Genomic DNA, 23,593 nt, shown 5'->3' with positions numbered 1-23,593 from the left:
GTTTATTTTTCACCATTATCATGCACCTCCTTTTCCCTCACCCCTCACCCCTACTTGCCCTAGTTTATAAACTAACATGAGCGGAAGAAGCAACTGAGTGGGGTAGAAGCTGATGGTTCTGGAGTTCACTAGAAGGGTTGTAGCAACAGAAGATGGGGTCAGGGCTTCACTGTGGAATTGAAGGACTGTTGAGCCATATATGGCTGGTGGGGGTTGCAATGAAGCTAATTTGATGTTGAAAACTTCAGTCCACACATAAAAACTGAGTACAGGCAGCACAGTGATGCAACCGCTATTCTTACTGCCACTCAACTTCTGGTTTGATCCTGACCTTGGGTGTAATCCACGTGGAGTTGCACATTTTCCCTGTGACCATGTTGATTTCTTCCAGGTTCTTGAGTTTCCTCCCACAATCTACCTTGTGGGTGGGTGGCAGGAGAATTAGGGAAATAAGAGGGAATGGAATTGATTGGAATGCTCTGACAGCCAGCAGATTTGATTAGTACTGCATCATATAAAATATTAAATATATTAATCTGTGAATTCATTAATTTCTGGCATTAACACTGAAAATATATTTAGTGGTTTTTATCTTTATGGATTTTCTTAATCTGCATGGGATCAAAAGTCAATATATCAAACTATATCTCGCTGATAATGTTTCTTGCATTGATATTTTCCAGTTATTAATTTTTGATGCTGCACCTCACTTTATATAGTAAGTAAACTCAAAAAAGTTTTTTTCTTTGAATTTTACAAATGCATTTGTGAAAATTAATGTGAATGTCAAATACATGTTTAACATGCTCTTTCTCGCGATATAACCTCCCTTTGCATTCTGTACTGATTGGCTGCCATGTGAAAATTTAAACTTTTTGAGTATATCTTCTTTGTTTCCAAATAATACCCATTTTATGTGTGAATGACTAGCAGTCATGAGCATCTGAATATAATGCCTTTTAACTGAGCTGTTGTGGGGGTAAATGAAATTCAAAAAACGTGGTAGTTACAGTTTACAAGAGAATTCCTTCCATCACAACAAAATTACCAATTCTGAATGTCCCAAAATGTTTAGACTTCAAAAAATACCTAATTTGAAAGTGAACATAGAAACAAAAATCACTTTGTATGAGACAGTAAGAACATTTAAGCTTGGGTAATGTGTGATATTGAATGAAAGATTCATATTGGCCCAGGTGTTTATAATTTTCCTGGGTTTATTCTCAATAACACTTGGATCTCCACTGCCTTCAAGAGGGCATTGCATTGATTAAATCTTGAACTGACTTTACAGCTGTCTCGTCCTTTGTCTCAAGCTCACCAGAAAACATGGGGTCTTTGTACTACTTTATCTGTGGGATGTGTGTTTGTTTGCATAATAAATTTTCACTCGAAGCACTATTTTGAAATTATTTTCTTCTCCGTGACCCTTTTCCAAAGTCCTTTTGTATTTGTCGGCTTGTTAAAGATAAAAACACAAGGAAACTATTAGCAGTCTTATGACGCACATATAGAAAATAGCAAAATAGATTGCATACACAGGGAAAAGGATTTTGTGTATGAATCAAAAATATCGGTTTCAATACTCCTTAACAAATTCAAGCATGTTATTTTATAGTACACAAATAGCTAATTCGTGCTGGTTAAAGTCTTGTTTTTTTTTTAAAAGGTAGAGAAAAAGTTAACATTGGAACATAATATTAGAATTAATTTAGATATAAGGCACGCTATAACTTTTTTCTCCATTTGACCCAGTTCCTCTCTTTCCCCCCCCCCCCCTCCCCCCCCAAGAAACACAATCAAATAATAATTTTTGGAAGGCACCTTGGCATTCATATTTACCATGCTCTGTTATGACCTCTAAGTGTAATGCATTTAAGATGCAGAATTCTCACAATTTCTTCATATTCCTGTCTCTTATTTTTTTCTACGAGTTGAAAGACCGTGATACTGCAATAACAAGTGAGGATTGTAAACTTAATTGGCCTTAAAGTGAATATTTAAATGCATTGTAATTTTCTTAAGCCTGGTTGATTGTGTTAGATGTGTAAGAAGGAACACTGCATATGCTGGTTTAAACCGAAGATAGACACAAAAAAGCTGGAGTAACTCAGCAGGACAGGCAGCATTTCTGGAGAGAAGGTGACGTTTCGGGTCAAGTCCCTTCTTTAGACTGGTTAGGGATAAGGGAAAGGAGTGATATAGACGGTGATGTGGAGAGATAAAGAACAATGAATGAAATGTATGCAAAAAAATAACGATGATAAAGGAAATTATAATAATAATAATAATAAATTTTATTTGTGGGCGCCTTTCAAAAGTCTCAAGGACACCTTACAGAATTAACAAGAGTAAAAAAACATATAATCGGAGTAAAATAAATAATAAAGACATCACCAATACACAAATTAAAGACAGAATTCGATCCAAAGACAAAGAAAAATAAAAAACAATGTGAAGAGAGAGCAGCGGCAGCTAAACCGCGCCAGCGTACACTCTCCCTTCCGACAGCCATCTTGGACACAAACTAAAATAATCACTTACACACAAAAATCATCCCCCCACAATGGTTACCACTGTGGGGGAAGGCACAATGTCCAGTCCCCATCCCCAGTTCTCCCAAAGTCAGGCCTATTGAGGCCTCCGCTATTGCCTCTACGGAGGCCTGATGTTCCTGGCCGTTCTCGCCGGGTGCTGTTGCCCCGGCGTCGGGAGAGTCCTCTCAGCGGCTGGGCCACCTGGAACGGCCGCTTCCTTACCGGAGACCGCGGCTTCCGAAGCCGACAAGGCCGCGCCGGTTTGGAGCTCCCAGGCTCCCGATGTTGAAGTCGGCGCCGCCCGCTCCGCTACGCAGCCCCGCAGCCCGGAGGTGTTGAACTCGGCGGTCACAGCTCACCGGAGCTCCAGCGCGTCGATCCAGCGCGGCGACCCAGGCAAGGCATAGCCCGCTCCGCGATAGCGCTCCAGCGCTGTGCCGCCACCGAAGCCGAGGTGCTGGGCGGTCCCCGCCAGGAAACGGCGCTCCACGCCCGCTGGTAGGCCACGAGGACGGGTCGACAGGGCAGCCCGGAGAAAAAGCTGCCTCACCGACCAGGTAGGGACCTAGAAATATAGTTACCCCCTTCCCCCCACAATAAAAAGTCTATTTCTCCCCCAAACAAAACACAGGACTCACTAGAACTACAAAAAAAAGTGAATTAAACGGACGGCTTGTAGGGTGAAAATTAGAAGCTAGCGCGACTTGGGTGGGGAGGGGGAATGCCGGGATTACCTGGTGAGAGAAATCAATATTCATACCACTGGGTTGTAAGCTGCCCAAGCAAAACATGAGATGCTGTTCCTCAAATTTGCGTTTAGCCGCACTCTGACGAGACAGAGCACCGAAAGTTCTGTGTAGGAATGAGAAGGAGAATTAATGTGTCCAGCAACCGGGAGATCAGGTTGGTTCACGCGGCCTGAGGGAAGGTGTTCCGTGAAACGATCGGCCAGTCTGCGTTTGGTCTCGACAATGTACAGGGCCCTCCATAATGTTTGGGACAAAGACCCGTCATTTATTTATTTGCCTCTGTACTCCACAATTTGAGATTTGTAATCGTAAAAAATCACGTGGTTCGTGCACTTTGTCAGATTTTATTAAAGGCCATCATACATTTTAATTTCGCCATGTAGAAATTACAGCTGTGTTTATACATAGTCCCCCCATTTCAGGGCACCATAATGTTTGGGACACATGGCTTCACAGACGTTGGTAATTCTCAGGTGTGTTAATGCAGGTATGAGAGAGCTCTCAGCACCTAGTCTTTCCTCCAGTCTTCCCATCACCTTTGGAAACGTTTATTGCTGTTGATCAACATGAGGACCAAAGTTGTGCCAATGAAAGTCAAATAAGCCATTATGGGATTGAGAAACAAGAATAAAACTGTTAGAGACATCAGCCAAACCTTAGGCTTACCAAAATCAACTGTTTGGAACATCATTAAGAAGAAAGAGCACTGGTGAGCTTACTAATCGCAAAGGGACTGGCAGGCCAAGGAAGAACTCCACAGTTGATGACAAGAATTCTAGATAATAACGAAAAGTTCCCAAACACTGGTCCGACAGATCAGGAACACTGCAAGATGCAAACAGCTGGTTAGCTGCAAAGATAGGATGGCCACGTTAGTTTGCCAAGAAGTACTTAAAAGAGCAACCACAGTTCTGGAAACAGGTCTTGTGGACAGATGAGACGAAGATTGACTTATATCAGAGTGAAGGCAAGAGCAAAGTATGGAGGAGAGAAGGAACTGTCCAAGATACAAAGCATACCACATCATCTATGCAACACGGTGGTGGGGTGTTATGGCCTGGGCATGTATGGCTGCTGAAGGTACTGGTTCACTTATCTTCATTGATGATACAACTGCTGATGGTAGTAGCATAATGAATTCTGAAGTGTATAGACACATCCTATCTGCTCAAGTTCAAACAAATGCCTCAAAACACATTGGCCGGCGCTTCATTCTACAGCAAGACAATGATCCCAAACATACTGCTAAAGCAACAAAGGAGTTTTTCAAAGCTAAAAAATGGTCAATACTTGAGTGGCCAAGTCAATCACCCGATCTGAATCCAATTGAGCATGCCTTTTATATGCTGAAGAGAAAACTAAAGGGGACTAGGCCCAAAACAAGCTAAGCTAAAGATGGCTGCAATACAGGCCTGGCAGAGCATCACCAGACACCCAGCAACTGGTGATGTCAATGAATCGCAGACTTCAAGCAGTCATTGCATGCAAAGGATATGCAACAAAATACGCAACATGACTACTTTCATTTACATGACATTGCTGTGACCCAAACATGGTGCCCTGAAATGGGGGGACTAGGTATAAACACTGCTGTAATTTCTACATGGTGAAACCAAAATGGCCTTTATTTAAATCTGACAATGCACTTTATATGATGGCTTTTTGTCCCAAACATTATGGTGCCCTGAAATGGGGGTCTAGGTATAAACACTACTCTAATTTCTACATGGTGAAACCAAAATGTATAAAAATATATGAAAAACATAACAAAATTATTAAAATCTGACAATTTGCACTTTAAATATGTGATTTTTTTTCTATTGCAAATCTCAAATTGTGGAGTACAGAGGCAAATAACTAAATGATGTGCTGTGCCTTTGTCCTAAACATTACAGAGGGCACTGCACAAGGGTCCACATCTTAAACAATGGATACAGTAGATGAGGTTGGAGGAGGAGCAAGTGAACCTCTGCCTAACCTAAAAGGACTGTAGAGGGAGGAGGTATAGCGACAGGTGTTGCATCTTCTGCGGTTGCAGCGGAAGGTACCCGGGGAGGGGGGTGGGAAAGGATGCGTTAACCAGGGAGTTGCGGAGGGAACAGTCTCTGGAAGAAGGAAAGGGGTGTAAATGGGAAAATGTGGCTAGTGGTGTGGCTAGTAAGTACTTGCCTTCCACCCGATCAGCGGTCGCATACAACACAATCCTCCGAAATTTCCGCTACTTCCAATGGGATCCCATCACTTGCCACATTTTCCCATCTCCACCCCTTTCCGCCTTCCGCAGAGACCGTTCCCTCTACAACTCCCTGGTTAATTCATCCCTTCCCAACCAAACCACCCTCTCCCCAGGTACCTTCCCTTGCAACCGCAGAAGATACAACACCTGTCGTTATACCTCCTCCCTCGACTGTCCTTTCAGGTTGGGCAGAGGTTCACTTGCACCTCCTCCAACCTCATCTACTGTATTTGTTGTTTAAGATGTGAACTTTTATACATCGGTGAGATCAAACGCAGATTGGGCGATTGTTTTGCGGAACTCCTTCGCTCAGCCCGCTTAACCAACCTGATCTCCCGGTTGCTGGACACTTTAATTCTCCTTCCCATTCCTACACGGATCTTTCTGTCCTCGGCCTCCTCCATTGTCAGAGTGAGGCTAAATGCAAATTGGAGGAAAAGCATTGCATATTTTGGTCGGGCAGCTTACAAGCCCAGTGGTATGAATATTGATTTCTCTCACTTCGGGTAACCCCGGCATTCTCCCTATATCCCTCGCCCACCCAGGTAGCACTAGCTTCTCATTTTCACCCAACAAACAGCTTCCAATGGTCTGTTTCCTTTATCATCTTTATCTCTCCACATCACCGTCTATATCTCTCGTTTCCCTTATCCCAAACCAGTCTGAAGAAGGATCTCGACCTGAAACGTCAACCATTCCTTCTCTCCAGAGATGCTGCCTGTCCTGCTGAGTTACTCCAGCTTTTTGTTATTGTATTAGATTATTGACTCAATTATTGGAATTGGCATTTTGTCACCAGTTGTCTTGGATCTCATGTTGGTAACTTCACCAGTATTTTGGCATGAACTTCCATCATATGTTGCAACTTTAAGTCTCAGAATATTCTTATTATTATGGTGTGCATCACATCCTAGCCTAGATATACGTTTTATAAAATCTTTTTCGTTAATTTGTGTTAGTGCTGGTTTATGTTAAAATTGCTGTGAGCAACTTTCTTTTGTTTTCGTTTTAGATAATCTTCACTTATTGGAATGTTCTCAGAACTTTGAGAGTTCTGCTCACTTCTGGATTGCATGAATGGATGAAAATGGTGTCACAATTTTCAGTCACCTGAATTATGCCAAATGCACTGCCTTAGTAGCTGTATAAGCCATATATTTAAATAGGGTGCTAATCCCAATTGTTGACACAGACTTTGCCTTTACTGTGTCTTTTTCAGGAAAGTGTTTGTATTTATAACAATTTCAGTTTTATATTTCCCAGTACCAATTTGTGTGTGCTCGGAAATTACAGAAAATTATTAGTGCATGCACTAAGATTCAATTTTTGTATTATGTACACGTAATTTTTTTTAAAGTCCTCATTCCTGGTTATCCAGCCCATGGAGGGGCAAGACATTTTGCAATTCAAATGATCTTGTGCAAGAACATACTTGTCTGTCCAAGCCATACATGTATATTTCTCCACGTGTGGTTATTCCATAGATTACAGGAAGTTTTCAGGTTTGTATAGGACCAATTTTATGTGCACAGATAATAGTATTAAAGTTCTCAGCACCAAAAATAGTCAACTTTTATACGTTGGTGCTGTAGATACTTCCCTAACAATCTTGCATTTGCCTGTGTTTTCTGTTGTTGTTGGAGTCTAATATAGCACATTAATGACTCCAGTTATGGAAATTATTTGTTTGAGGTGGGTTTATAATTTTAAACACAGTTGTATGAATCTCACTGAACAAAGAGATGCATTAAGAGCATCACCACTGGTACATTTGCTATATATTAAATAATGACATTGATTTGAAATGCTGATTTAATTTGAGGGATTGAATTTTAATTAAGAAAAAAATGATTGTTGCATTGCTATTATATCATGGCTAGTTATAATTTGCTGCTGAAATGCCATTTTGGACAAAGTGTAAAGCAAATTATTTGAATTTGTGTCAAATTTAGCACAAGCTGCAGTTACGTCAGAGATCTTTGCAATTGTAATTCATTGTTTGCAGTACTACAGTGAACAACCTGGTGTTGGTATGTTGTTGTACCTCAAAAATTCGGTATGTTTCGTACCTTAAAATGCAGCCATGTTTTAAAGTTCAATCCAACCAAACATAAACATCAAAACTTACCAAGATGTTGTGCAGTTATTCACATTGCTGTAATAATATATAAAATTAATTAGCTATTTTGGTAATATTAACTTTCTTTCAAATTATGTGTTTTCTACTAAAATAATATTTTTAATGTACACTGATTTCCACTACACCCCTCACAATCAATGCCTTGGATTATCTGTTCTCTTGTATTATTAGCTACGTGTTCACTTTTTAAAAAGCTAGTCTTGTGCAAAGCTCCCTTAAATTTGTGTATCATTGATCATAACATTGCTTTAACAATTAAACCTAATGAAAACATCCTGAATGCTTGATTTTATCTGTAATGAAATTATCGGTTCTTTGCATAATTGTGTGGGTAATTGGACTATATGGCATGATCGTACATAAAGAAAGGTGGACCCAACTACTTCAGTTTGTATAGATAAAACAAATTTCAACTGCTTACTGCCTGGCTGCTTTCAATTGTTCCTTGTTGGGCAAAATAAGCATTATGTGTTCAAATAACAACTTCAGTGTTGCAAGATGTCCAGGTAGGAAAAATAATTCGAGGGGATTTACTTCTTTATCAAACAATAGAATTACGGTGTCCGTGAAAGATTTCAATGCAAAACCTTTTTGTGGTTATGGATATTAATGAATATTTTTTTCTATGATCCAGTCTGTTTTTCAGAACCTGAATCTTAATTCAGAATCTTAATGTTATCATTTAAACTAGACATTTATTCTTTATAAATATAGGGCATGATTTTTCAATGTTTTAATATTTAACATAGTTTGTTGCTATTCTGAAGATTGGAAACACACAGTGGGCGGACGCATAGCAGATGCAGTTTAATGTGGATAAATGTGAGGTTATCCACTTTGTTTGGAAAAGGCAGATTATTATCTAAATGGTGTCGTTGGGAAAAGGGGAAGTACAAAGAGATCTGGGGATCCTCGTTCATCACTCCCTGAAAGTAAGCATGCAGGTACAGCAGGCAGTGAAGAAAGCTAATGGCATGTTGGCCTTCATAACAAGAAGAGTTTAGTATAGGAGCAAAGAGGTCCTTCTGCAGTTGTACAGGGCCCTAGTGAGACTACACCTGGAGTATTGTGTAGAGTTATGGTCTCCAAATTTGAGGAAGGACATTCTTGCTATTGAGGGAGTGCAGCGTAGGTTCTCAAGGTTAATTCCTGGGATGGCGGGACTGTCATATGTTGATTGAATGGAGCGGCAGGGCTTGTATACATTGGAATTTAGAAGGATGAGAGGATATCTTATTGAGACACATAGGATTATTAAGGGATTGGACACGCTAGAGGCAGGAAACATGTTCCCGATGTTGGGGGAGTCCAGAACCAGGGGCCACAGTTTAAGAATATGGGGTAGGTAATTTAGAACGGAGTTGAGGAAAAACCTTTTCACCAAGAGTTGTGAATCTGTGGAATTCTCTGCCTCAGAAGACAGTGGAGGCCAATTCTCTGGATGCTTTCAAGAGAGAGTTAGATAGAGCTCTTAAAGATAGTGGAGTCAGGGGATATGGTGAGAAGGCAGGAATGGGGTACTAAACGTGGATGATCAGCCATGATTACAGTGAATGGCTGTGCTGGCTTGAAGGGCCGAATGGCCTACTCCTGCACCTATTGTCTATTGTCTATCTTAAATAGAAATTTACTACCTTCCATGGATTGCACATAAGTAGAATCACATAGCCATCTGGGGATAGATAAAGTGGACAATCTTGGAGGACTATTGGGAAATGCAGAAGGTTGTTGGACTGAAGGATATTAGTGAAAGTATGAATGAGGCTTTGGAGGATTTTGAAAATATGGCTGGATCAAACAATGATACTTTGATTATTCAGAAACCGGTGTCTCCGATTACTGTGGGGGTGAAAGAATGGTAGAACGAGCAGCAGAGCTTTGGATGATCTTAAATTTATGAAGTACTAGACTAAGTGGGACCCGTTGGGTCCCATGTTCACACGGGAGGGCTGGTCCCCTAACGCAATATTCCACCTCTCCACCAATTCCAATATTGGTGGCCAGTGGGGGAGGGGTGGGAGCTTTCTGGAGCGCTAGTATGGGTGTTGTGGGCCAAAGGAACTGGTTTCCAGAGGGCTAGTATGGACATTGTGGGCCCGAATGGATTCTTGGGCTGGCAGCTCAGGCCTGGTGGGCTGGCAGCTCAGTCACTCAGGCCTGGTGGGCTGGCAGCTCAGAAACTGCCAGAAATTCTGCCCAAAACAGGTGAGAGAGACTGCGAGAGAGAGAATTTTTCTGCAGATCACAGCAATGAAGGAGGAAAGTCTATCCTGGCCTAGATCTCACAGGGAGCCAATGAAGGGAGGGAGAACAATACTGGGGTGAGGTTTAATACTTGCAGGGGGAAATACATACTGATGGGCCGAAGGGACTCCTCATGGGCTAATACAGGCCTAATGGGCCGAAGGGACTTAAAAACATTTTTGAGTGAAATCTCAGTGAAAGGCACTTTTTCTGGACTTTTCCTGGCCTGGCATCGGCCTTTTGGGCCAAAATGCTCCTCCTGGGCTAATATGGGCAAAAGGGACCGTTTCTAGGCAAAGAGGGCCTTGTGGGCCGAACATTAGTGGTTTCAGGCAGGCCAAACAACTAATTTCATTTCCATTTCAAGCACAAGGCAGACCAAATAACTCCTTGCATTGTCATTTCATTTCCATTTTGCTTTGCAGTTTCAAGCACAGGCAGGGCAGGCCAAACAACTCATTGCATTGTCATTTACATTTTGCATTGTAGTTTCAAGTACAGGCAGGGCAGGCCAAACAACTCATTGCATTGTCATTAAGGGCTAACAAATCATTTATTGCAAGTACATTGCAGATTCACAGTTCAGTTGATTCACAGCTCAGAATCACAGTTGTGGCCTCTTCCTCGCAAGCTTCCAGAGTGACTGACTCATGCCCAGGCATCCGGGGTTTTATTGTCCTGCCCCCACCCCCTTCCCCCAGAAGGGGCATTACCATCATGGTGAGTGATAGGCGAGAGGACCAATCAGCTGATCACAAGATTTTTTTAAACATTCATAACTTTTTTATTTTTAATCGATTGGAAAAATCCTTGGGGCTGCCGCAGTGGAGGGGGACTGAGTAAGATTGCCAAAATCATACCGATATACGGTAGCGTTTTTCTAAAATCAATATACAGCACAGACATGAAGTGGTCAAGATGAAACTTAGTTATATAGAGATAGATGAGGGCGGCCAGCTAAAAGGACATTGAAATAGAGGAGCCCAGAGTTTATAAAGGCTTGGATGATGATTCACCAGCAAATGAGTTGGGATAGGGCAGTATTGGGCAATGTTGTAGAGGCAGAAATAAGCGCTATATATGAATTTTAATAAGCCATTTATTTGATAAAGTCCACCATGGTAGGTTAATCCAGAAGATTAAGATAACGGCTTAACAGTGATATGGATTCAGGACTGTTTAAGTGATACAAGACAGGCCAAATGGCCTAATTCTACTATCACATGACCTTATGACAGGTGTGTAAGTGGAAGGACAATATTCAGGTTGTGACGTGGAGTTCCGCAGGAATCTGCTGGATACTCTTGTTTCTTAAATGAGTATGTGGATGAGACCAAGATAGCTGGGGTTACAGACTGAAGAAGCCTATCAAAACATACAGTAGGATATACAGTGCATTCAGAAAGTATTCAGACCCCTTCACCTTTTCCACATTTTGTTACGTTACAACCTTATTCTAAAATTGATTAAATTCTTTTTTTATCATCTATCTACACACAATACCCCATAATAAAAAAGTGAAAACATGTGTTTAGAAATTTTTGCAAAGTAATTAACAAGAAATAACTGAAATATCACATTTACATAAGTATTCAGACCCTTTACTCAGTACTTTTTTGAGGCACCTTTGGCAGCGATTACAACCTCAAGTCATCTTGGGTATGATGCTACAAGCTTGGCACACCTGTATTTGGGTTATTTCTCCCATTCTCTGCAGATCCTCTCGAGCTCTGCCAGGTTGGATGTGGAACGTCGATGCACAGCTATTTTCAGGTCCCTCCAGAGATGTTCGATCGTGTTCAAGTCCAGGCTCTGGTTGGGCCACTCAATGACATTCACAGACTTGTCACAAAGTCACTCCTGCGTTGTCTTGGCTGTGTGTTTAGGGTCGTTGTCCTGTTGGAAGGTGAACCTCAGTCAGATTCAGAATGCTTGAACAAGTTTTCATCAAGGATCTCTCTAGACTTTGCTCTGTCCATCTTTCCCTCGATCCTGACTAGTCTCCCAGTTCCTGCTGCTGAAAAACATCCCCACAGCATGATGCTGCCACCACCATGCTTCACCGTAGGTATGGTATTGGCCAGGTGATGAGCGGTGCCTGGTTTCCTCCAGACGTGACGCTTGCCATTCAGGCCAAAGAGTTCAATCTTGGTTTCATCAGACCAGAAAATCTTGTTTCTCATGTGTTTAAGAAGGAACTGCAGATGCTGGAAAATCGAGGGTACACAAAAATGCTGGAGAAACTCAGCGGGTGCAGCAGCATCTATGGAGCGAAGGAAATAGGCAACGTTTCGGGCCGAAACCTTTCTTCAGAAAATATTGTTTCTCATGCCTTTTGGCAAATTCCAAGTGGGCTGTCATGTGCCCTTTACTGATGAGTGGCTTCCGTCTGGCCACTGTACCATAAAGGCCTGATTGGTGGAGTGCTGCAGATATAGTTGTCCTTCTGGAAAGTTTGCCCATCTCCACAGAGGAACTCTGGAGCTCTGTCAGAGTGACCATCGGGTTCTTGGTCACCTCCCCGATTGCTCAGTTTGGCCGGGCGGCCAGCTTTATGAAGAGTCCTGGTGGTTCCAAAGTTCTTCCATTTAAGAATGACGGAGGCCACTGTGCTCTTCTGGACCTGCAATGCTGCAGAAATTGGTTTTTACCCTTCCCCAGATGTGTGTCTCGACACAATCCTGTTTCGGAGGTCTACAGACAATTCCTTCGTCTTCATGGCTTGGTTTTTGCTCTGACATGCACTGCCAACTGTGGGACCTTACATCGACAAGTGTGTGCCTTTCCAAATAATGTCCAACCAATTTAATTTACCACTGGTGGACTCCAATCAAGTTGTAGAAACATAGGCTGTGGGCCGAGCATCACAAATGTGTCTAGAAATCCACTTTCGTGACCCACATGAAATTTTACACAGATTTAGATGAAATATAATTGAGAAATAAGTCATAACTCGTCAGTGCCAAAAGTTGCACATTAATTAATTGAACTAATTAGAAAATGAGATCGGGAAAGTACGCGCCAACGAGTGTCTAATGCCCATATTACAAAATGGGGAGCCTATTTCCGTATTGCAGTCTATTTAAACTATATTATTATACTATATATATATATATATATATATATATATACTATGAATATGACTAATCATATAATTATGTATAATTGTACTCTCTAAAAATAATATAATGAATATAATTGTGTTTTTTTTTAATGAGACTGCCGCAGAGGTCCTCTTAAACCAGCCTAAGTAATAGGTCAGGGCAGTTCTTCTGGGTTCCCCCATTTACTGAACCCCACTGACTGCCAGTGTGCAGATTGGGGGGTCATGGCCATAGTGGGACTGGGGCAGTGCCAGGCTTGGGGAAGGCTAAGGCAGGAAAATGCCTAACCCTAACTCCCAGAGCTGCCCAAGGCTGGAGTTGGAGCCGCTTTGGGACCGGTTGCGGGCTCCGTACTGTGGCCCCGCGGCGTGTCCATCTCGGCCAGCATGCCCTTCTGGTGGTGGCGATGGAGGGGGGCAGCACTGCCTTGCACGTCGCCCGGGCCGCCTTCAGCACCCAGATAGCGCCGGCTCCATCAGACCGCCCGCTCGCTTGCTGCAACGCCGGCCGACAGCCCGACCGACTCCTCGCAACACTCACCACAGGCCCGGCCCAACGCTCACCTCCCGGCGGAGGTCAGGCTCAACCCTCACCTCATGGCGGCCCAACCGACAGACTGACAGACAGACTAACAGACAGACTGATTGACAAACAGACTGACAAACAGACTGACCCTAATCCTAACCCTAGCTCTACATTTGTTATTTATCATTTTTATTTACCAGTACGCATTAAAACTTTATAAAGATAAATCAAATGAAAAACAAAATTATCATATAATATGCCATGATCATATTGAATGGCGGTGCAGGCTCGAAGGGTCGAATGGCCTACTCCTGCACCTATTTTCTATGTTTCTATGGAAACCTTGCTATTGCTATTGATGTAATGAGGAGGCAGCCATGATCCCAGCGTCCTCGCTGCCTAGTGACCATAAAACAAAGCGCGGGATTGGCCAATTTATGTCTGACCTTAATGCCAAACGTGCATTGATTGGGAAATTACTACTCAGAAAATTTGAGGTTTTTCTCATCTATTATATATTAAAACTCTGTGTGTGTGTGTGTTTCTGTGTGTTTCTGTGTGTGTGTTTGTGAGTGTCAGATTCGGCCTTTGATTCACTGCTACGCCAGCACTCCGTCATTAAACTCCGTCATTTTTTCCATGTCGCTAGCTCATTCACTTTTACATTCAATTTTGCACTCCTCAAAACATTTTTTCTTTTTATCTACCCATTTTTTAATAAAATTCACCCCCTCCCTCATTTTGTCACCTCCTGCTGGCCAGCGACCATAACGGCTGCTGACGTCCGCCTGTACCTCAAAAACGCCGACATTTTCCCCTGGCTGGTGCCCGGCCCGGCTCTGTCACGCTGCCTCAAGCCAAACATCGCATCTTCAACCGCTGCTTTTCCAGCAGCGGGGGAACAGCCAGCGCGACAGAGCCAACGTCTCACAAGTGCCGAGGATGCGAGGCCTCACACTCTCTAACCAGCTGGAGTGGGGGCCAATCCCGGGGTTTGGGATGGGGCCGTGACCGGGGCCAAAAAGAAGCCGCCCCACGCCCGCCAGCAGTCTCTTTGTCTCTGCCCTCTCTCTCTGTCTCTGCCCTCTCTGTCTCTCCCCCCCCCCCCCCCCCCTCTCTCTCTCTGCTTCTCTCTCTGCCCTCACACTCCCCACCCCGAAAACAGTCCTTCATGGTCAGGTCAACACCTCTGCAACTGGGAATTGGAAATAGTGCCAAACCGGTCACTCTGTATATCAGAGGTCTCCAAACGATGCCTCTGTCCTCTCTCTGTCTCTCCCCTCTCTCACTGCCCTCTCTCTCCATCGGCCGGCCCTCTACTGCATTTGATCGTTCCCACAGCTCGCACCAGCATGGTCGCCCACTCAATAGACGCCGCAAATCAGAAACCTCCGCTCCAAAAGGCAGGACTCTGTGCTTCTCTCTGTGTGCCTCCGTGTCCCCATGCCCGCCCGCTCCAACCCTCCCCGTTGTTCAAATTGCGCAGAAATAACCAAAGATCCCATAGCGGCTAAGCGGCTATAGGATCTTTGGAGAGAACGAGCGTTCACAGCCCGCGGCTCGACTCATGCACGCCCGCTCCAACCCCCCCCCCCCCATCACCCCTCTCCCCCATCCTCCCCCTCCTCTCCCCCACTTCACCCCCACTCCGCCCTCACCTCCCCCCCTCCCCGTACTCGGGGTCTGAAGCGCACAGTTCTCCCCACTCCCCCTCTGCACCTCTCTCCCCCCTACCCCTCGCCCCCTCCCTACCCCCTCTCTCCCCCCTCTACACCTCCCTCCCCATTCTTCCCCCCTTTCTTCCCTCTCTTCCACTCCTCCCACCCTTCCTCTCCCCCTCAAACCCCCTCCTCTCCCATCCCTTCCCCCCTCTCCCCACCCACTCCCCCTCTGCACCTCTCTCCCCCTCCCCCTCTCCCCCTCCCTCCCCACTCCTCCCCCGACCCCTACCACTCTCCCCCTCCCTCCCCCCCCCTCCCCCTCTCTCCCCTTCCCCCTCTCCCTCCTTCCCCTCCCTCCTCCCCCCTCTCTCCCCTTCCCCCACCCCTCTCTTCCCCCTCCCACACCCCTCTCTCACCCCCTCCCCACCCCTCTCCTCCTCCCCTTCCCCCCTCTCTCCCCCTCCCTATCTCCCTCTCTCCTCACCCCTCTCCCTCCTCCCCTCCCACCCCCTCTCTTCCCCTCTTCACCCCCATCTCCCCCCCACCCCTTCCCCTCTCTCTTACACCACTCCCTGCTACCCCTCTCCCCCTCACTCCCCACTCTTCCCCTCTCCCTCCCCCACCTCTCTCTCTCACTCTCTTCCCCTACCCCTCTCTCCCCTTCCCCTCATCCCCTCTCTCCGCCTCTAACATCCCTTCCCCCCCCTCTCCCACCCCCCAACCCCTCTCCCCCCTACCCCTCTCCCCCCCTTCCTGCCCTCCCCGCTCTCCTCCCATTCCCCACTCTCCTCCCCCTCCATATCCCCCACCCTGCTCCCCTCTCCCTCCCCAATCTCTCCCCTCCCTCCCCTCTTCTCTCCCCGCCCCGTCTCCCTCTCCCCCCTCCCCCTGCCTGTGTGCTTGGGGGGTGGTTAGTGTGAGTGTAATGCCGCAGCCCCCCCCGCAAACGCGTGTTGGGGAAACAGACCCAACGGGTCCGTACTTGGTCTAGTATTTCTTAAAAATGTTCAGGTTTTGGTCTTGACGAGTTTCAGGTATGATTTATATAATATTTTTACACAATATGTTAAAAATCCAGGTAGTTCCATGAGTTGGGTCACAAAACTAAATGAAAAAGCTCCTCGGCCCACAGAGCTAATGTCAAGGATAATCAATAGAAACAGGATGAATATAAGCTCAATTTTGAGTATCATAGCAAAGGATCTGAATACTTATGTAAATGTGATATTTCAGTTATTTATTTTTAATTACTTTGCAACATTTCTAAGCACCTGTTTTCGCTTCTTCGTTCTGGGGTATTGTGTGTAGATTGATGATTTAAAAAAAAGAATTTAATCCATTTTAAAATAAGGCTGTAAAACAACGAAATGTGGAGGGGTCTGAATACTTTCTGAATGCACTGTAGATCAGCTACAGAAGGGCAGAAGACTAGCAGATGGAGTTTAATCCGAGCAAGTGTGACGTGGTGCACTTTGGGAGGTTGAATGAAAGAGGAAAATATACAATTAGTGGCATGATCCTTAACAGCATTGATGTACAGAGGAATCTTGGGGACTAAGTCCATAACTGCCTGATAGTGGCAACACAAGTAGAATGGTCTTCTTGCGTATGGCGTGCACAGCCTAAAGTTGCAGGACAACTTGTTCTATTTGATCTTATTTGATTGTGCACGCCGGGTTGATTGCATTTGTCGAAACAGGGCGGACCACGTGAAGGTTGCAATCTTCCACCCCAGTAGAGTGGTAAAGAAGGCATATGGTATGCTTGTCTTCATTGGTCGGGACATTGAGTATGAGTCAGGAAGTCATGATGCAGATTTACAGGACTTTGGTTATACCATATTTGGAGTATTGCATGCAGCTCTGGTCACTCCATTACAGGGTGAATATGGTTGCTTTGGAAAGAGTGCAGGGAGATTTAGCAGAATGATGTCTGGATTACAGGGCATTAGTTAAAGGGGGAGGTTGGACAAACATGGATTGTTTTCTCTGAAACGCCGAAGATTGCAGGGACATCTGAGAAGTACATAAAATTATGAGAAGCATAGATAGGATAGACAGTCAGAACCTGCTCCCCAGGGTGGCAATATCAAATACTAGAGGGCATAGCTTGAAGTTGAGAGGGGCAAAAGTATTTCTTTAATGTGCGGGGCAAGTTTTGTTTGCACAGAGGGTAGTGAATGCCTGGAACAAGTTGGCGGGAGAGTGGTGGAGGAAGATATAGTGGCATTTAAATACTTTTGAAGAGGCACATGGATATGGAGGGATATGGGTTATGTGCAGGCAGATAAGGGTTCTTGGCATCATGATGCAAAGATCTCAGGTTTAAATATGCAAACAATTTGCCATCTTGTCCAGTTGTAGATAGTTGCCAGTGAGAGGGATGGATTATGGCTCAGGAATAGAATTTTGTCTTCCTAGACATTCTCCTCACAGTATCCACCAGCACATAGACAACGCAGTCCTACTTTTGGATGACAATATGGAGAATTGCCTTGGGGCATTGGTAGATGTAAAAGGAGCAAGAAGAGAAGACAATTTTATGTAACCTCCAACAAACCCTCCTCCACTTTCTCCCCCACACCCTCCGTTCCTACTCCCTTCCATTTCTGTGCCCCTCCTATTTCTCCCCTTCTCTTCACACCTGTTCATCTCTGGCTTTAGTCCAACCATGTCTATTAAAACCTCGCCCATGTTGACCTATGACCTGCCACATGTTGTCCTGCCCCTCCTCTCTTCCAGCTTTCATCCCCCACCACACAATCAGCCTGACCACCGAGTTACTCCAGCACTCTGTGTCTTTTTTTTGTAAATGAGCATCTGCAGTTCCCTGTTTCTACTATAAGAGTAGACTTGTTGGCTGATTGACTGCACATACATGGGCACGAATAAAACCAAGCGAGATTCCATTTGCATTTTTGGAGGAATTGGTCATGTGAAAAGCTACAAGCCGAGAGTGTTGAGATAGATTATCATTGTCACAGTTGCACAAAATATCAATGTGACTTTGATAACAAATTCATTAAGGCGACAGGGACAGAAATCTGGTAGGAGAATATGTTCCCTTGGTACAAGGGATATGTTGTATGAGTTCCATCAACCTGTTGGATCTTCACACTTGTATTGTCTTGTTTGGTCAGTTATTTCCCTTGCTCTTCAGGCGTCATTATGGAAGAGACTCAAAGCAATCATTAAAAAAATAGCTGGTAAAGGATCCTTAGGCAAGAAAGCAATTTGTTGAATGTGTATTCTGTGCTCAATTTAGCTCAAATACTGTTGTTCATTCAGTTATTTGTTACCTCATCAGGAAGCTGTTGTTTGTGGTTGACTGTTTTTTCTCATGTTTTATGCACTGTTGATCAGCATTAGCTATTATCACACCTCATTAAACTGTGGAAAAAGTTTGATGGCTCTGTTCGGAGCTGAGCTCCAGTCTATTTTTCAAAGCTTCAAAACATAAATATTAAACCAATTATTTAATGTAAGTTTTAAAAGAAATGTTACAATGAAAGCTGTGCATGTTTTCTGTGTTGATTCAAATATACTTAGAAATGTATTAGTATGTCTGATGTTAATTTAGTTGAGTGCTTCACTCAAAGAATATAAAGCAGAAATAACAATGAATTAATTCCTACAGTATATCACATCCAGGGGGTATTTAGCATATTTAATATTTTATCATTGTTTGACAAAATCTCTCGGATGTGCAAAAAAAGGCATTTTATAATTTTAAAAGGGTAAATGCTTTTTGTCTTTTGTCCCATTAACTAATTGTGCAACCATTTGGAAAACTATTAGTTTTCCTAATTATTTGAAAATTAAGTGTAACAACTTAAAAGTCATGACTTAAGATTTCTTTGTGGCTCAGCCTAAAATATTGTCTGAAAATATATTTTAACTTTTTCAGAACATAGACACAAAATACTGGAGTAACTCAGCGGGTCAGGCAGCATCTCTGGATAAAAATAGGTGACATTTCAGAACCCTTCTCCAGAGATGCTGCCTGACCCAGAGTTACTCCAGCATTTTGTGTTGATCTACAGTATAAACCAGCATAACTGGCTCTTAGTATTTTCAACCAAATCAAGTAATTTGAATGGCGACATATTTCTGTTTGGTATGGAAGAAATTCTTAGTTGAATCATCAATGTGGACTAACTGAGTGCAATGTACTTTCTGTGCTTGTTTCTAATTAGGTTATGTTTTGTTTTCACTCGTGGTGTTGCAACTAGAACAAATTCTGTTTTCATTCTGGGAATGTTATCGTTCCAAATATTTACAGTACATGTAAGATACTTATCGGATACTTATCAGCATGCAAATGACTGTAATGTTGTACCTGTACTGCATTTGTAAATGTTAACAAGGTTGTACTTCCTTTTGAAAGTATGCCCCAAAGGGCAGCAGGTGATGCCATTTTAGTACTGAAATGTTAACATTTACCAATTTAATAGCTAGTTTACATTTGTCTTTGATTGACGCAAAGTTTTGGAGTAACTCAATGGGTCAGGCTGCATCACTGGAGAAAAAAGGTGGGTAACGTTTCGGGTCAGGTCCTTTCTTCACATCCTCTCGGGTCCCGACCCGAAACACCACCCATCTTTTTTTCTCCAGAGATACGCCTGACCCGCTGAGATACTCCAGCACTTTGTGTCTATCTTCGTTATAAACCAGCAGTTCCTTTCTAAATACTTCTATATGTTTGTCTTTCATGAGTTATGGAATAACAATAGCCCTTGAATATTCTTAAAGAATTTCTATTAGTAAAAAATGTTTCTAGATTAATTTTACTTCAACGATTATCTTTCGGGGGTGGGGCTTACTTGTAGTTACCTTGCATAACCATTTGAGGCATTTGGATTAAAATGCCATTGTCTTTGAATTGAATAATCTAAACCTGTCCAGTGTATATTTCTGTTAATGCCAATTCAGCTCAATAACTCCTTCAATCAGATCTCATTACTGTCACTGCAAGTGCCTGTGTGAACAAGAATGAACTAGAATGAAAAAGACAGAAGTTCCCCTTTCCAACTAATTTTTGGAAACATTTTTCAAAGAATGCTACCATGAGCTCAATAAACCGAAAGGTTTGCAACTAAAACTGGTTTTGAAATAACATCAAGATAATTCATATTTTCGTTTAATTTAAAAACAGTCATAAGCTCTTTCATTCCTTCAAATGAATAGGTAAATGAATTGATTTTAGACAGTTGACACTTCCTCCAGGTACACTCAATATATACATAGCACTGCGTAATGAATGATTGCAGATATAATTATTTGCTTGCATAAGAGTAAGCAATTCACAAAAATGGTGAGGATAACAAGACATGGCGAGGAATATTACAAGACACCACTCCACTCTGTTTCTATTAACTGGGAATTTTGAGAGGGTTAACAGATCATATATAATTTGATATTTTGAGCACCCACAGTATTCTCTGGAGAATGGCTGCTTATTTCATCAATGTAATACTTGCTCAAGGGTTGGAATCAGAATGAATAATACATTTATATTTAGTTGGTGACATATGTAGTAAAAAGGTAATTGAAAACAATGACATCATATTTACAGAGGAAACAATGCCAAATTGTTGCTGTTCCTCTTTCTGCCTATTTACAACTGAGATTCGTCTTTTTAAAGTGAGTTGCATGCAGCAGTGATGATATGGGACTGGCTCATCCATGGCAGTGTTTTCACATTAATTCTACCCTTCGTTGCACTTGCAATGAGAATTTAAAAAAAATCCACTTAACGGGATACCGTCCTAGTAAAATAAAACTTAGGAAACCTTTTTAGGCAAGAGTTGTGTATCAGTCTCATAATGCTGAGAACCTGCAATGTTCTGTTGCAACATGATTTACATTATTCTTTGTGAGCTTGCAAATAAATGGCATTAGTTTATAAAGCTAGAAGATGAGTATTGAATTGCAGTGGGCTTCTATATGTAAATTGGATCTCCAGCTATTTTGTATATCATTCTTAACTGGAATTTAATGTGTAAATTGTGCAAGAATTGGTACAATCCTACATCATTCTGGTAAATCTGAAAAATCCATCAATTGTAGAGATCCTAATTTAACTTGTACTTCAATGAATCATAGAAAATAGTGGCGATAAAGCAGTTCAACTTGCTGGAACGAACAGGAGACACAGAAACAGATGCTGACGTTTGACAAACTGGACACTGACTAATTTCTAATCCACGAATAAAATGCATCCCAAACCATCCTGAAGTTATCATGTTTAAAAATATGATAATGTTCCAGAAATCGCATTTTCAAACATGGACCATTCCATCTCATTGAATGCAAATTTGGTGGATCAGGCGACATCTGCGGCAGCCGAGAGATGGTCAACATATTGGGTCCATGCCTTGCATCAGTAACCCACGAAGTCCTGATACAATGTCTCATTTCTCCACTTTGACCATCTCTCTCCACAGATGCTGCGTGACCTACAGAGTTCCTCCAGCATTTTGTTTTTACGCTCAACATTACAGTACCTGTAGTCTCTTGTGTCTCAACAATACGTAAAGATAGAAACAAAGAACTGCAGAAGGTGGTTTATATCAAAGATAGACACAGTGCTGGAGTAACTCAGTGGGTCAGGCAGCATCTCCGGAGAAAAATGATAGATGACATTTCCGGTCTGGAAGTTGGGTCTCGACCCGAAACATCGCCTATCCTGTTTCTCCAAATATGTTGCCTGATCCGCTGAGTTACTCCAGCACCTTGTGTCTATCTTGAATATTTAAAGATATCATGGTATTTTGGGATATTTGACAATGGCATGCATTTTGTAGTCACAACTGTAACCAGTTATTCTTGTTGTGCCAAGAAACTAACGACAGCTTTTGAGATGTACACACATCCAATGAAACATGGAAAGCCAATCACTTGGAGTTGGAGTTATAGCTTTAGAGTCAGAGAGTTTACAGCACTTGTATCACCTATTTCTTTTTCTATACTGTTTTTCAGACTTCTCTGGTAATATATAGAAATCAGCAGTGTAAGCAGCAAATCACGTTCACTTCCACTTAGAAATCGAGTTCCAAATGTCTCTCTCATCTCTGATTGATTAGTTGGGGGAGTCCAGAACCAGGGGTCACAGTTCAAGAATAAGGGGTAGCCCATTTAGGACTGAGATGAGGAAAACTTCTTCACCAAGAGTTGTGAATCAGTGGAATTCTCTGCCACACAATGCAGTTGAGGTCAATTCACTGGATGTTTTCAAGAGAGAGTTAGATTTAGCTCTTCGAGCTTAAGGAATCAATGGATATGGGGGGAAAAGTAGGAACGGGGTACTGATTTTAGATGATTAGCATTGATCATTGATCAAGGGCCAAATGGCCTATTCCTGCACCAATTTGTCTATGTAGTTACTACTGCATTTATGGAAAAGGAAATAGGATGGTTGAGATAAGACTATGTTTTGGGGACTTTACGAGCTAGCCTTTTTGTTACTAATCTTGTTAAAACTGAGTTTTTACACTGTGTTTAAACAAATATTTTGCTTTATGGCATGAGATGAGAGTTTTTAAAGGCATACTGCTATAATTACAAGCACTTTGATTCTTAAAGTAATTTTATGTTAGTGTACAGTAATGACCTCTGACCAAAGATTATTGATATTTCAATTTCTGGCATAATCTCATGTTCCAATCTTATTTTTGTCCTAATATGTTCAAAATATTAGCTATTCATTGTGCTTATGTTCTTGGCTTGTGTTTTGGATTTCAGTAACTTGGATGACATCAAGTTGCTGTTGGATGTCATCAACTTCCTTAAACTGATATTGAAAATGAAAAGTCCAAATTGCTGAGATGACATTATCTTTGTGGGTAACCTCAATTGAGGTCAGCGATGAGAATTGGGAGCTGTAGTAAAATTGGGAGTGTCTCTAGTTTAAACAAAAGCTTAATGAAATGAACTTAATTTATCTACAATGAATTTCACTCATGAAGCAAGCTATCCCATTACTGACTATGGAAAAAACACAAAGTGCTGGAGTAACTCAGCAAGCCAGACAGCATCCCTGGAGAACAATGGATAGATGACATTTTGGGTTGGGACCCTTTATTTACAATGGACCCCTAACTTCACTGTTTTCCCACTGTGTTAAGAGAGAACAAAAGAGAATAAAGAGGACCCGGTGGGGGGGACGGGCGAACAGAGAGACCCGGCGGAGAGGGGGTGGGGGGTCGAGAATGAAGGGACCATCAACTTTCATGCAATCCTAGACAATGTCAGGGCCCTCATCAATGCTTTCCTATACGGTCTAAGTATTTTCTAATGGAAACTGCTAATCAGAAATAGAAATTCCAATGGTTGCTCCCCCAGCTGAACCACCTGCTGGGAACAAGATAGTGCAAACATAATATAGAAATAATTTATA

The 23,593-nt window shown here is 42.7% G+C and overlaps 1 protein-coding gene and 1 long non-coding RNA gene across 3 annotated transcripts in view; one reads left to right on the top strand and one right to left on the bottom strand.

The window, feature by feature from the left end:
• Positions 1-7,942, top strand: part of LOC116974315 (septin-11-like) — a 30,953-nt gene extending 23,011 nt beyond the window's left edge. For both annotated transcript variants that reach the window (XM_033022648.1, XM_033022649.1), the window contains exons 10-11: positions 684-718; positions 6,535-7,942. In XM_033022648.1, the coding sequence (XP_032878539.1) occupies positions 684-690 (7 nt within the window). In that variant the 3' untranslated portion in view covers positions 691-718; positions 6,535-7,942. The remainder of the gene's footprint in view (positions 1-683; positions 719-6,534) is intronic.
• A 12,358-nt stretch (positions 7,943-20,300) lies between these two features.
• LOC116974316 lies at positions 20,301-22,425 on the bottom strand. Its single transcript, XR_004412331.1, has 2 exons — positions 21,061-22,425; positions 20,301-20,987 (listed from the first exon to the last, which is right to left on the bottom strand). It is a non-coding gene; the product is annotated as an uncharacterized LOC116974316 (long non-coding RNA).
• Positions 22,426-23,593: the final 1,168 nt, after the last annotated feature.

The sequence above is a fragment of the Amblyraja radiata genome, chromosome 6 (genome assembly GCF_010909765.2).
Source record: "Amblyraja radiata isolate CabotCenter1 chromosome 6, sAmbRad1.1.pri, whole genome shotgun sequence".
Taxonomy (NCBI): domain Eukaryota; kingdom Metazoa; phylum Chordata; class Chondrichthyes; order Rajiformes; family Rajidae; genus Amblyraja; species Amblyraja radiata.
The sequence above is the reverse complement of the archived record's forward strand: the minus strand, read 5'-3'. Positions and strand labels throughout refer to the sequence as shown.